This window comes from Brachyhypopomus gauderio, chromosome 2, assembly GCF_052324685.1.
Source record: "Brachyhypopomus gauderio isolate BG-103 chromosome 2, BGAUD_0.2, whole genome shotgun sequence".
Classification (NCBI taxonomy): Eukaryota; Metazoa; Chordata; class Actinopteri; order Gymnotiformes; family Hypopomidae; genus Brachyhypopomus; species Brachyhypopomus gauderio.
The window spans coordinates 23627630-23642315 of record NC_135212.1 but is presented as its reverse complement, the minus strand read 5'-3'; the positions used below and the strand labels follow the sequence as shown (position 1 = coordinate 23642315).

Here is a 14686-nt window from a genome sequence, read left to right as displayed (position 1 = left end):
GAGGCATGGTGCACATTGGAAACGCAAATCATGGAAACTTCAGTTTCATATTAACCTAAAGGCAATTATATCCACTAAATCCATAATATGTCATCTTGATTTGACTACAAGAGGATGTTTTCTGAGAGCTGTTTATGTCTCTGCTGTAGCCCACAGAGACACAACAGCAATTGTAAGCAAGGAAATGATGAAAACATTATAACAGCACAGGACAACACAAATACATTATGTGACAACATAACAGCATTAGCAGAAAATAAACACTGAAATATGTGTATTTGTGTAAACAATGTATTTGTGGAAACATAAAAAACTGTAGCAACACATAAGCCACAACACAAAACAGATCCGTAAACACTGCATTTCACACAATAAACAATAACTTCAGTAACTAATGACAACTACCTAAAGCATAGACACTAAGCTAAAGAATAACACTGCTATAAAAGCTAAGATTTAAAAAAATAATTTGTCATCCTGGAAATCACCAGTTCACCTAACGTTACCTTAACCATGATTCTTCATGCTAAACAGCATCTGTCCTTGAGAACCTTGAAGCAGCGGTCTATGACGATGTGTTAGCTACACTTATCACAAAAAATCATTATTCAGTTTCTGAGAATATGGGTCTTCATGGTGCTTCTAGAATACTGACCACTGCAGACAGCTCATAAAAACAAAAACATATCAGCCTTGTGTAATTTCTTGTTGGAACATTTTCTTTTTAAAGTGTATATGTGATTAAAACGGGTTCGCCAGTAGTGGCCTGGAGGACTTTTATTGTGCATGAGGCACAACAGGGTTTTTGTTTTGAGTGTTTTTTTTTTCACAGTGGGTTTTTTTACATTTAATTTACTGTAATGTTTGATTTACACATCTACGTTTTTCCCTTAATGTCATCTTTTGTTTGTGTCACAACTACTATTGTATTGTGACACTGTGGACCCCCTAATGGAAAAGGTCCAGAGGAAGACCCCACAAGCAGACCCACAATTTAGTCCTCATTTAGGACAATACAACTGTAGGGCATCCGGTCTTTGTTAGCGCTGTTTCATGTAGTCTAATACACATCACCCTGCCCCAGTCTGGAATTATCACACACTCTGCTACATTCGTCATCATTCCTTTCACAAAATACACACTAAAGCTCTCAGCCCTCATGGATAAAGGCTTCCTCATTTATCCATGATTAGCAGTGCGAGGAGAGAGAGCCCCATTCACTTTGCCCTCCGCCATTTAGAGCTCAGCCCTTCACACCCCGCACTCTCTCCGTTTTCTAGCTGCTGCGCCCATGCCGGGCCTGTGGGGCAGGAGAATGGTGGAGATGGAGAACCACTCTCCACCCATGCACCCTGCCTTCTATTCATTCGGAGGGCATGGGTGGAGCCAGTCAGGGTGGAGACTCACCGACTGTGAGTTTACTGCACACGGCCAGCCCAGTCCCAGCTGCCAAGACTTCGAAACCCTTTCAGAGACATGCATGCTGCATCTTCTAAAGTCCTCCATGCAGAGTGAGGAGAGACATTTTTTTCGTGGAAGAGATGGATTCTCTTAAAGCACTTAAGGAAGATACTGAGGTGGTACTCGACTTGTGGTATAAAAGAGCAATATCTGCTTTATGCTAGTTTATGCTGTCATTAGGAGGCTGTTAATTAAATAGAGAAGCTTGAAAAGCAAGCCTCAGTGGCTGAATAATGTGCTAATCAAACCCATGAAACATTAGCATTAATTGGCAGCATGTTCCCTCCTGTATTAAATGAAGAAGCTCTACAGAAGGTGGCGTTGTGTAGCTCAGTCATCAGCAGTGTGATGGTATAATCGGATCTGACTTAACCTCTCTAACAAAAAGGATTGTTGGCTTTGTGTCTCTGAACACAGGGGGCTCTGGTCCGAGGGGAAAAAGGATTTAGCAGCAAACATCAGAAGACTAATATTGTTAATACCCTACGTAAAGTCAGATAACGCAGGGGGGCAGAACTCATTAAGACACTAGGCCATTACCCACTGGGAGGAACTCTTCATCAAAACCGCAGGATCGGGCTCCGGAGAGAGACTTCATTAGTCAACTTATCACTGAGTTATATTTAACAGGGCGCTGCTGGAACACAATGAAAGCACTCGGAGTTTCTCCGTGGGTGGAGAGGTATTTTGAACATTTTCTCATCTTAAGAGAGACTTAGGGTGTAAGTGGCTGGGACGGGATGTTGGGCATTTGTATTGGAAAAGAAGAAGAAGAAGAACCCTTCTGGGATGGTAAGAACGGGCTGGTCTTGGCTGTACTGTGACAGGCGTAATGCCATCCTGAAGCCTCTCTGAGGTAGCGACGGTTCTGACTCCGCTTTGAAACTTCCACTTCAAAACACAATTTCAGTGGGATCTTTTCAAAGTTAAAAAATCACGAGGGTGGTTTTCTGGAGTCAGAGTAAGCCTAGTTAGGAATGAAATACACCGTTTATATAAATTCTCCACTGAAAATTCACTGTAGTCTCCTAGTAGGCATGTTTTAGTCTAGCCCACACAGTTGATATTCACTCCATAGATTAAAGTTTAAACAGGAGTCTTTCTGCAGTCGAGTGGCATTCTGAGGGCACTTACAGCAGACAAAGCCCTGCTGGGTAGAGTCTGGCACTCTCTGAACAGACCTATGCTGCTTGGTGTTGGCATTGCTGTGCTGCTCCCCCACAGCGCTATGGTAACTTTTACCGTGGTAACTATGGCACTCACATGCACAGCATCGTTAGCAGTGATGCAGCGGCGATGGCGTGTGAGAGGGAGAGGGCCCGGCTCCCCTGAGCCTGCTTCCGAAACGGGGCCTCCCACGGCTCAGCCAAGCAGGACAGCCTCGTGCAAACAACACCTGATAATTAGCTCTGCCAACGAAAGTCCCCTTTCCAAACGACCGGCTAACCTCGCCGCGTTTTCCATTCGCACCTCCGCTCCCAGAGCGCTGAATGGGGAAAGCGAGGAGAAGCGCATTCAGCCACTCTTAATTTCCACATAAAAGGACTGAGCGAAAGCAGCGGAAAGACATGGGAGGTGGAGGGGGAGGGGAGGGGTTGAGGGGAGGGCTGAGGAGAATGTTCTAGCTTTCGCATCATCAGGTGCAATCACAAGACAAGAGCGAGTAGAAACCCTGCACAACATTAGCCGTCGCTAATGACGTTGGAAAAGGAGGGCGGTGAGCGTTCGGGCCAGCACCATCGCAGTGAATACGAGCCACCTCCATCTGCCCAGGTTGTCCTCTAGGTGAAGACGGGTAATTGGAACACGATAGAGTACAAGCAGAGCTGGTGTTAAAATGCTGCCTATTAGCCCAGACACACCTGTGGTTTGGGGCAGTAGTTTCATTGTATGGCTACATCCTGTCCTACTCTGGAAACAACTCTAGTTGTTTGTCTGCCAAGGGCTTAGAGTCTGAAATGAGATGTGATCTGCTTTAAGGGCACTGACTGAGAGCAAAGATGTTCAAGTAGAACTGCTTTTGATCCTGTGTGACCTGGTGCACATTTCCCATGCAGAAGGACACACGTGATTTTATGGTTGCATACAAACACAAGTATGAAATGTGAATATTCTCCAGTGTGGGACTAATAAAGGATTGTCTTATCTTGTCTTATTATAATAATTGCCTTTATGCAGTTCCTCAAGTGAACTGTTGCTTTCTTCTCATCGCAAGGACATTTGGTCCCCAAGAGTAAATCAAAACAAGGTACAAAGAAACACAGACATTTCTCAGTACCTCTGAAATGTTTAAATCCCAGGGAGACGGCGGTTTTCCTGTGGAAACACGGAGGAGTGGGTGGGAGAAGGACTGGCAGACAGGAGCCGTCCCATCACTCATGTTTCAGCACTAGCTTTGATCACAGGGAGATGAGACATATCTTGTCCAATAGCGTGCATAAACACTCACACACACACACACACACACACACACACACACACACACACATAAGTGTTCTACTACAAAAAGTTGAAGGAACAAGACAAGGAGAGAGAGAGAGAGAGAGAGAGAGAGAGAGAGAGAGAGAGAGAGAGAGAGAGAGAGAGAGAGACAGATCAAGTCCATTTTTGATTGGGTCCATTCATTAGTGCTCAGTCAAGATGGTGAAACACAGGCTCTAAAATTTCATCTGACACAACACAACCACTTAGGTGCTCAGACGCTGGCCTGGACCAGAGATGCCAGCCTCCCATGAGTAGTGGGCTGATGACACCCGAGTGCCCTGGGCAAGGACACGTGCTGATAACCCTAACCGACCGCACAGCTGCCACAATCGCCCTCGCTCCATTACTGCAGGCGAAGGATTACATTCTGCTTAAGCACTGCTGAAAAAGCCTAAGAGACAATTTAGACTATTTACAGATCAAATGCATTATTGGTTTTCCATGTTACATTATACACCACAGTATGGTGGTTTTATTCCCCCCCCAAGCTTCAACTTGTAGCAAACAGAATAGGGTACAAATTAGAGTAGGGGGCCTTGAGATCGAGAGATAGAGAGAGTGAGATAGAGAGGGGGAGAGATATAGAAATAGAGAGAGAGGGGGAAGAGAGAGAGAGAGAGGCCGACAGACAGAACAAAAAAATGTCTCACTCTCCTTGTATGGGATTGAACAAGTTTCTTTCCCAGCACTTATGTCAAAAAACTAATAATTAAAAACATCCCATCTTTTAAAAAGCTATTTTAATAACACTATGGCTTTATGAGGGAATTCTATACAATATACCCCAACATTTTAGTCTGATTTATTTCATTTTGTGCATTTACAATTTCATTTCTTGTGTTAATCTTAAGATACTTATAAAAAATGCCCATTATGTAATATTAAGGTAGACAAAGGTTGCTGGACTCATATCGTGCTATCACAGATCCTAGATGACATCAGGCTTATGTCATATTAATGAGGCAGAAGATTCAAGTTTTTAAGTTGTCGTATCCATTCAGCTCTGGGCATCTATACATTCTGATTTCCCTGAAATCCTGCAAGAAAAAGTTTGAGGTCAAAATTTGAGAAGTTAAAATTAGCCACATTTATGTCCCCACAATTTCGATTAGATTACATCTATTCGCAGAGTTTATGCAGTAATGTTCAATGACGGCACACAGTGGAAAATTGTGTGGTCAACAATAACTAACAGGGAAAGGGAACGTGACACCAGCATAGATACATAGACACACCAACCAACCACAGTTCTGAGTTATAAATGCTAAACGAAAAACAAACATACAACAGCCATTCCACTACATCTTTTGCATTGAAATGTCTCCTGGCCCACCAAACTTTCCCATTCTGCGTTTAGTCCCAGGGGTCGGACACAGCAGGTCCAGGATGCTGTCCTGCGCCCGACTTTGACGAAGCACCACAGTTTAGTCAGCGTGGCGAAAAATGGGAGCTCGGTGACGTTGTATCTGTGGCACAGAGACTGCAGCTCTGCCACCATCCAGACAGCGTGTGTAAAAATAGTCAGAGACACAATGCGGTATTCTACGGAGCTTCTCAGGCACGGCAGCAGCAGGACTCAATACACCCTCCCCGCCACAACCTTCGCGTCGACAGCGTGCTCACCCCGACCCTGCCGCAAAGTGCCCCATCGCAGAATGACTGCTTCCTCCACACTAGACCAGCTGCACTCCTGACTGGAGCGGGGCTTCTCTGCACCAGGGCCACAGCACCACTACTGAAGTGTGGAACACAGAATAATAGAAGCCCTTTCTTTTCCTCATTTCTCTCGTATTTTTATTTTTTTTGCAACCACTTGGCATTGGCGTGATGGTGGGCCAATGGCAGAAAACCAATTAGCGTTCAAAAGCATATGATGAAAGAGCAACACAAGGGCATGCATGATGAGCAGGTTATAAAAGATGTGTGGACATACTGGTAGAAATGACCAATATCCAGATAAGCAACTATATATTACTGTTCATCTAAAAATGAAAAATAAAACACGTCTAGCTGCACAAATCACAGCAGAATTCTTTTTTTATGAATTTATATACATACATATACGCCCAGGAAGGGAATTTCTAAATATACTGAACTGAAAATGGTGTATATATACAGTATAAAAATCACAATGGTATGCAGCCAAGCATCGAGTGTTGAAATCATTATGAAGTGTGCAGTTTCTCTCTCATGGAAGCCAGCTGCTTTGGCTGTTGACTAAAAAGTAGTATTTGGCATGATCGCAAGCAGGTTGTCCCTCCAGGGTGCAGATGAAACCACCATCACTAACAGTCCAAAGCTGAAATTTAAATAAAGTTTTTCTTTCTGAAGTGCAGTGACATGTGCCTGAAGATTAAAGCCTGATGAAGAGGCAGCGGGAATGAGACGCTGAAGGAGCTGAGATGGCAGACCCGTTCCCTCCCGTCTTCTCATCATCCACTCGACTGACGAGACCTCCACGAGCACCGACGAGACCTCCATGAGCACTGCCAGCGGGCCACCACTCCACTCCTCACCTCTGTCTGGTTTCCATGTGAGTCGGTTGTAAATTAAAAATCAAATGTTGACCAGGAGAACACGGTGGAAGCTGCTTTGCAGCGTTGGCCAATAAGGTCTCCCGGAGAAGAGTGGGAGAAGAGTGTAAGAAGACCGTGAGAAAAAGCTGAACCATGGCAGGGCAGCATCTGGCAGAGTCGCTGTGCATTATTTAACATGAGGACTGCGCTGTGTGAGTCTATGAAAGATTCATGGCATCAAATAGTTTACCCAGCAAGTCCTTATGTAAAAAAAAGGTCAAGTAAACATAAGAGAATGTCATGATTTATTATGCATTTAAGGAACGTTGGCTATGGCCTTTTGTGAGGAGGACATTCTAGTTCTAGTTAAACAGCTGGGCCATACAGTAGTCCATCCCAATCCTACATGTATAGACATGGCAAAGGCAGAACGATGGGTATCTGGCAGATGATTGGCTGAGAGTGTTTACAGTAACTGACGGATGGTTGGCTCGGGGTGTTTACAGAGCCAACTGGTGCATGTTGGCTCAGAGTGTCTACAGTAACTTGCGGATGATTGGCTGAGAGTGTCTACAGTGACTGGTGGATGATTGGCTGAGAGTGTCAACAGTGACTGGTGGATGATTGGCTGAGAGTGTCTACAATAACTGGTGGATGATTGGCTGAGAGTGTCTACAGTAACTGGTGGATGATTGGCTGAGAGTGTCTACAGTAACTGGTGTCTACACCACACTGTAGGTATATCCCATGCTGGGTTCCAGCACTGTTTGCTCCAGGTTTCAGTGCAGATAATGAGGTGGGGCTGTTCAGTGAGGTCACCAGTTCCAGTACCTCTTAAACAGGCTTGTACTGCTCTTTATGAGGAGAATCAAAACATGGACTGGTGGGTTGCAGAACTGAAACTTGTTGTGCTGCTATTTTGGGCAGATGCTACAGACTGCTAAGATGTGGTGTTGAAGAACCAGAGGCGGACATGGTGGTGAACAGCATTCTTACACACTGACAGAGTGGGAGCTTAGAGACTAGTTACAATGTTCTCCGTCACTGGCCTCTGCCAAGAAAGTAGGAAAATCACACGGCAGATGAAATTTCACATTGTAGAGCATGTCACAAAGCTACTGCTATGAAACCAGGCAGAGCTCCAAGCACTGTGTGCTCACTTATCCAACCTCTTAACCTCTCCAACCCTTTTCTATTCCACATATTTCCTTCCACACATTTCTCATCACTCTCTGCCACAGAAACGTACAGGACACAGGAAGGACCACAAGCTTAAAGAAAAGTGTCCTCCCAACAAAGGTGCAGGTTAGATCCACATTAAGGCGATTCCCCATCCACTAAATAAATGAGCTTCAGGCAGAGATCAATGGGGTTCTATCTCAAGGCCTGAGATGGAGAATAAATGTGAAACTCATTGGCCTGTACATTCGCTGCAGAGACCGCTCCTGCTCTAATGAGTTTTTATTGACTACAGCACCGAAGTGCCCAGCTGTAACTTATCAGGATTAGCACACACTTCCAGGTGTACAGACTGATCTGCTTTAAACCGCTTCTTCGTCTTCTCCTCCTTCTCTCCATCTCTCTCTCTCTCTCTCTCTCTCTGTCTCTATCCTTGTTTCTCCATCTCTCTGTCAGTCGCTCGCCAGAGAGCTGCACCACTCTCCTACGTTCCGTGCTACGTTCCGCCGCGCTCCGGTGCAGTTCTGCAGTGCTTCTGTAGACTCTGCTGCACGCATCATGTCTGAGCTTCTGCACTGCCATCAGTTCCTGTACTGTATGAAACTGCTCTCTGCTGTATCGTGCGCTACTTTAGATGCTTTTATTCTTCATCTCTCTTCCCACCGTTCTAAGAAATGAATTTTTCAGTGACTCCACGGAAGGTTCACACACGCAAAAAAAAGATGTTTGCATTCACGAAGATTTATTAAGTGAGTCATTGTTAGTATATGCATGAGGATGTGTACTGACTTTGAAGGTGTTCACACAATGAATGTGAACCATACCAAAATGTGGCGTAAATCTTAGAAACATTCTCTAGTATTATGAGTTAATTGCTGTGTTGATTACCTGGTGGAAAATCCCAGTGATGATCTCTGTCTTCTCTAGTCACATATACTTACAGGAAGAAGTAAAAAAAAAAAAAGAGGAAGAAATTTAAGTTTGATGCCCCCCTTTTCTGATGCCCCCCCCCCCCCCCCCCCTTTGCCCAGTTTCCCTGATTATCTTTGACAAATGGTTCCTGCTTCCATTACACTGACGCATGACCTGGAGCTGTCTTACTCGCCTGCCTCAACGTATGAACAGTCGAGTGAGCAGTCAGTCAAGTGTGGTCAACAGGAAGTGACAGCCAGATTAATCTTCTCTTATGTCCTTCTCCTATAATACACACACCAATCAGAAATGACATCGAAGATTTGCTTCCCTCCACATTTTGTAACTCCCACATATACATACAGAGACATTACAGTATTACAACAGCACACCATTAAGGCGTGCACATTTACTATACGTAATATGTAATAATCAGCTAAAAGATGTAAGTAAAACCATTGTAGATAGAGCACAGCTTTTTGTGCTGTTAAATTATAGATCAATTTAAGATATTCATTTCTCAAAACAGCATTCTCCTTAAAGCTCTGTCAATAGTGCACAAATGCACCCTTGATTATTTCAAAGAACAACACATTCTAGTTGTCCTTTCACATTAACTTTGAAACAATTTAAAGTTTCCTTCCATGGGTCCTAGAGCAAAATATTCTATTACTATTGTCTGGATAGAAGGTAAAATTAATCAAGCTCAGATACTCAAATACTGCACACCATATGGATACACCTCACCTGCTAAAAGATTTTGCTTTGCGTCTGTGCCAGCAGATGACAGTGACCATGTTTAAGTGCACATTTACCCTCTGCAAGCCCTGTGGAATGCTAGAGGTCTTACGATTGGTCCAAATCTTCAGCCCACACAGCTCTGGCCGCCGGGGAAATGCTGCAGTGACCTTGGACATCCAGTCAGAAAATGCCAATGTTCTCCACACACTGGCAAGTACATGTGCTATTCAGCTTATTTTAATTATCCAGCAAACTAACATTCGTTTTTATCTCTCTCTCTCTCTCTCTCTCTCTCTCTCACACACACACACACACGCACACACACACACACACACACACACACACATACACACACACTTAGAGTCACTGAATCACTCCAGGATTCATTAGTGCTCAGAGGACACAAGTTCCTATGACTCCTCACAAAAAAGCAAGTCACAGTGGCCATGAATATTCATCCGCAGCGTGAGCAGGGAGGTCGAGATGCGAAGACCGCCACCGCCATGTCCTCATCTCACCGTGTTAGCTTAAAGATCTCACCGCACGCAATGCTCCCGCTGAGGGCATCTATGGGAAAGTTGTGAACTTGTGAAGGAAACTCCTGATGATTCAGACAAACACGCCAATATCGTCCATCCATCTCCATGGCCAAAGCTATGGTAGCAATGGGGCTTTCTCAGTCATTCTGAGGATGTCACACTGTTCTAATTTTATATGGTTATGATGTTACAAAAATTACCTCATGATAGGAAAGCCCAATTAGAGCTGTTAGAAACTCCTCTCCTGGAGGACCACAGAACTACACAGTTTGGGTATTGAAGTAATGTCCCTGATTAATTAACGAGCTTATTAGTCCAACATGAATGACCTCAGCTGTGATTTGATCTATATGTACAATCTGAAGAATTCCAGTGTTCAGTGTTCTATATGGCAGGAAGCTTTAGCTAAATAAATGCTTATTTTATGCTATGCTGGGGAAGCTCACCTGGTAGAGCAGGATGAGGCTTGCACTTGTAACAGTAAGATCATGTGTTTGATTCCACGGTGCACACATGCTGTCATGCTAAAAAAAACGAATATACCTTGTATAAGACCATATGCCAAATGCTGTAAGTGTAAGGTAATGCTCTGCAGCAACCTGTCTCCTGAAAACACAAATGTGAAGGACACAATGATCCCAGGAATGAAAGAAAACCTGCCGAACTATAGGTGTAAACTACATGTAAACAAACACAGCAAAAAACCTCAGGAACACCAAAAGGATCCGGTGAATTGTTAATTTTATCAGCAAAACTAAACAGCTCATGCCAACTGTCAATTTCATAGGAATCCCACGAGTGAAGTTGAGGTGAATGTCATGCGGACAACTCACTGAGCAAACGTAACAAAACACCCCGTGTGCTTCTCAGAAATGGTGCTGTTATAATGACTGACACTGCACTGCATTTACATTCAAAGTAAATCACATTAGTTCATAAATATTTCAATGTTCTTCGTTGCAAGACTTCAAGACACATTGATGCAACACTGAAATGTGGACACATGCGGCTTCACTTTCTTTTTCATTAGACACACTTTAAGACACAAAGGTCAACAAAGCTTATGTTTACAGGGGTTTTTGATATGGTGATGGTGGGCTGCGGTTGAGGATTGTGTGGGAGTCGCCTGCCTATAGGCAGAGCTGCAGGAAAATCATCAAATGTATAAATGCACAACCACTAGCTCTGTAACACATCCTTCTGTTGCCAAAAACAATCTTAAGACACTGCACACTAAAATAGGAGGTTTGTTCAAAAGTACAGGCACTTTTTGTGCCACTTGTTATTGATTCTTGCCTGGCCCCCAGATCCTCAACCCTTGATCCTCAGGGACCAATTTCCGCAGATTGCACCCTGCCTTTATCTGGTGCAGTGGCCAAGCAGTCAATTAATTGCTTGGTGATTACATACCCCAGACTGAGTTTGGATTAAAGGGCTAGGGTGGATTGAATGTCATGGGTCTCCATGTACTGCTGAGTAAATCTATATATCTATCTATCTATCTATCTATCTATCTATCTATCTATCTATCATATATATATATATATATATATATATATATATATATATATATATACTTAGAGAAAAGGAGGGAGAGAGAAGGAGGAGGATGAAATAATGAAGAAAGGATGAAGGATGTTATAGAATGACATTTGAGGAGGAACGGTACCGGACCAACAGCTTGACCAGCAGACCACACAAACCTACACACCAGGTCAGAAGCACAGAGAGCTTAAAACTCGTCTTTGCTCTGCTGCGTCACTCACAACATCATCTGTTACTTCATCACAAAATTCCAAACTGCTCCTGAAAGCCACATCATTAGAAGAACTATGCATGAGCTTGAAAAAATGGGTTCCCATGGCTGAGCAACTGGACTCTATCTTAAGTTCACTATACTCAGTGCTGTGTTTTGGCATGTTAGCTATTGAAATGTGTAGTGCCAAAATTAAAGTTTAGGGATCCCTCCTCTTCCTCACATTTCGATAGCTAGCATTCTCCTGCTAGACTTAGATTTATTCATCAGACTGCTAGATAAGTGGAATTTTTTTGGCATGATTTACACCACATGCCAAAGCACAGCATTGTGCATAGTGAACTCAAGGTAAGAGTCCGGCTGCTCTGCTAAGGAAACCCATTTGTAAGTCTCACCATGTTTTTATGGTTGTGTGCATGGCCCCTTAGTTCCAGTGAAGAATAATGGTAATGTCACCACAGTCAAAGGCATTTTAGACAATTATATACTGCCAACTTTGTGGCAACAGTTTGTGGGATTCCCTCTCCTGTACATGACTGTATCCGGTTGTGTGTACAGAACCCTGATCTCAACCTAAATTAGCACAGCTAGGATGAGTTGGAATGTAATTTCTGAGCAAGACATTCTCCACAAACATCAGCGCCCCACAACTGCACTGAATGGACAAAGATTGCTGCAGTAACACTCCAGTGTTGGTGGAAAGCCCTAGCCATCCCAGGAGAGTGGAGACCATTACATTTGCAAAAGCTATAATAGTTGCAACTCCATGTTTAACACACACACACACACACACACACACACACACACACTTGGGGAGGGGGGGGGGGGACAAGAGATAGGAAAAACTTCTTTGAAGTATACAAGGCTAGAGAAATAGGACATTTCACATTCCATACAGATGTCCTTCACGCAGTAATTGTTAATAGTTCGTTTTGTTAAGGAACACATTTTAAAATAACATCTTTAATTTCAGTAATTTGTGTTTCCAAAACGACATTAGACTGCTAACAGAGCAGGAAAACGGTTGGACAGATGGTTCCTAAACGGCCGTTTACAGGGAAGGATGCATTTTTCTTTGGGCGAAGGAAGAGGGTAAAAACCGAAAAAAACAAAGCATTTTTCAAATAAACAAAATAGGAACAGAGATTATACTTCAGATTGCACTGGCAGGGATAAACAGGTTGCTAAAAGAACATAGTCGTCGTTATGACTCCCGCAGGTAAAAGTACTAACTTCTAAAAGTTAGTAGATATAGGTATGACATTTGAAAATATGATAAAAGCCCGTGCGCACGTGGAAGAAACCAACATTAAATATGTCATCTTTTATTCAGTCATTCCACGTTTGAATGGTTTGTGAAGTTTTAATGAACGTATTTTGTTCTTGAAAATAGCTCAGGTTCCACCAAACGTACAGCATAAATGAAGGACCAAAGCAAGGAGGAGAGGCATTACTATCTGTTAGTGGTGGGTGCGTCCATTATTAAATACTCTCCTGTACTTCATAGCAGCAGCAGAGACAACAAAATGTGTATGTAGTACTAATATAGCTATTATACTAAATCAATTCGTTAAAATTAACTCGCATTGCCTAAAGCAGTTTTCAACCTTAAAGAACATTTTGGTCAGGAGTCAACATGCCATTCAGTATGTTAACTGGGTTAAGTCCCTCCAGATTCCCAGAGTATCCTTTCATTTTCAAGTGTACAGGAATTCTGCAGTGGTTTGTTGTGGCCTAGAAAAAAGTATTTTAAACACCCGTGGCACTCCCTGAAAACTGTGGTACTAAGCAAATGGAGAAATCGCTTGGATTTTAAAAAGTGAGATCGCGTGACTCTTGAGTAGGTTTTGTGAATAAACAAAATGTCACTGTTATATCACCACTTTATAGCATGTCCTTGCACCGCCTCTTTTGGTGCGTGGATGGTCACGATGTTATAACTAATTTTGTGCTTATTCATTCATTGCTTATTTTTCTTTGCATAGATATAGATCCTAAATATACGATTGTGGGATCATTCTGCACGGCGTTCTTTATCTGTAGATACAGCCTATTGTAGTAATGTCGTGAGTCTAGGGATGCGCAGGTAATTCTAAAGAGAATTAATCCTTTAAGACACATCAGAACAGATGCCCTTCGTTTATGGTTTATTTCGACCAGCACGTTTTCCTTTTCCTGCAATGAAGAATGTTACATCGCCTTAGAGACGAAGTAATGCAGAACGGTGCTCGGTGCTTTTCGCAACTTCTGCAGCGCACGTGAGCGGAGTGCAACGCGAGCAGCCACGTAAAACTCTGCGGTGGCTTTTAGTTGCGACATGTCAGTTTTGGTGCTAAGATGCACACAATTCACGAACCTAATTATTATTTTAAATATCACTTTTAGATTTTTTTTCACATTCCGCAGCTTTTGACACTCGACTAAGATAAAAGGTTAAAAGATGGTCGACAGGATCATGCACTTATTAGCACTTATGTCTGAAGGATTAAAATGTTTTTCCCCCGTTTCGAACAGTCAGATCAACTTCTATAAAACGTCGTCAGGTCACCAGACTCCGTTTACCAATCTGACTGCTGAATCACTCTATCGTAAAATCGCCGTCAATCATTGACCTGAAAGAAGTGTTGGCACGAGCATCAGTTCGATCGAAGTATGCACTTGCAAAATAAATGCACTAGTCATTGTTTAACACCGAAAATGACACACAGCCTATGCAATGTCATGAATGTAACTTACGTAGATGGAAAGCAACAGGCAAGAAGAAGCAGACGCTGCTTAGAGATGTCATTCTGAGAAGGTCCTGGAGGAAGAGGAAAGACCGGCTGCACTTGCAAGTTGGCGATTCCGCGAAGTACCGTTTTCTACGTGGCTAGTTTTCTGTACGACAACGTAACCCTCTCAGTTAGCACAAAGTGAGCTGGCCTTGTACACAGGCCAGGAGAAACAGATTGATGGTTCCGAATGGTGCGTGTGTAGTAAGGGGCGGGGACTGCTGCACGAGCGCAACTCCACCACACTGACGCGTCATTAGGTACCGTCCCAAAAGGCAGCTTGCTGCACGAGCCCCTTTAACCCGCGTTTACAGTGATCTTCCTACA

The 14686-nt window shown here is 43.3% G+C and overlaps 1 protein-coding gene across 1 annotated transcript in view; it reads right to left on the bottom strand.

Moving 5' to 3' along the window:
- nrn1la (neuritin 1-like a) overlaps positions 1 to 14551 on the bottom strand; it is a 22465-nt gene extending 7914 nt beyond the window's left edge. Inside the window, exon 1 of the mRNA XM_076991960.1 lies at positions 14325 to 14551. Coding sequence (XP_076848075.1) covers positions 14325 to 14376 — 52 coding nt within the window. The 5' untranslated portion in view covers positions 14377 to 14551. The remainder of the gene's footprint in view (positions 1 to 14324) is intronic.
- Between the last annotated feature and the right edge of the window lie 135 nt (positions 14552 to 14686).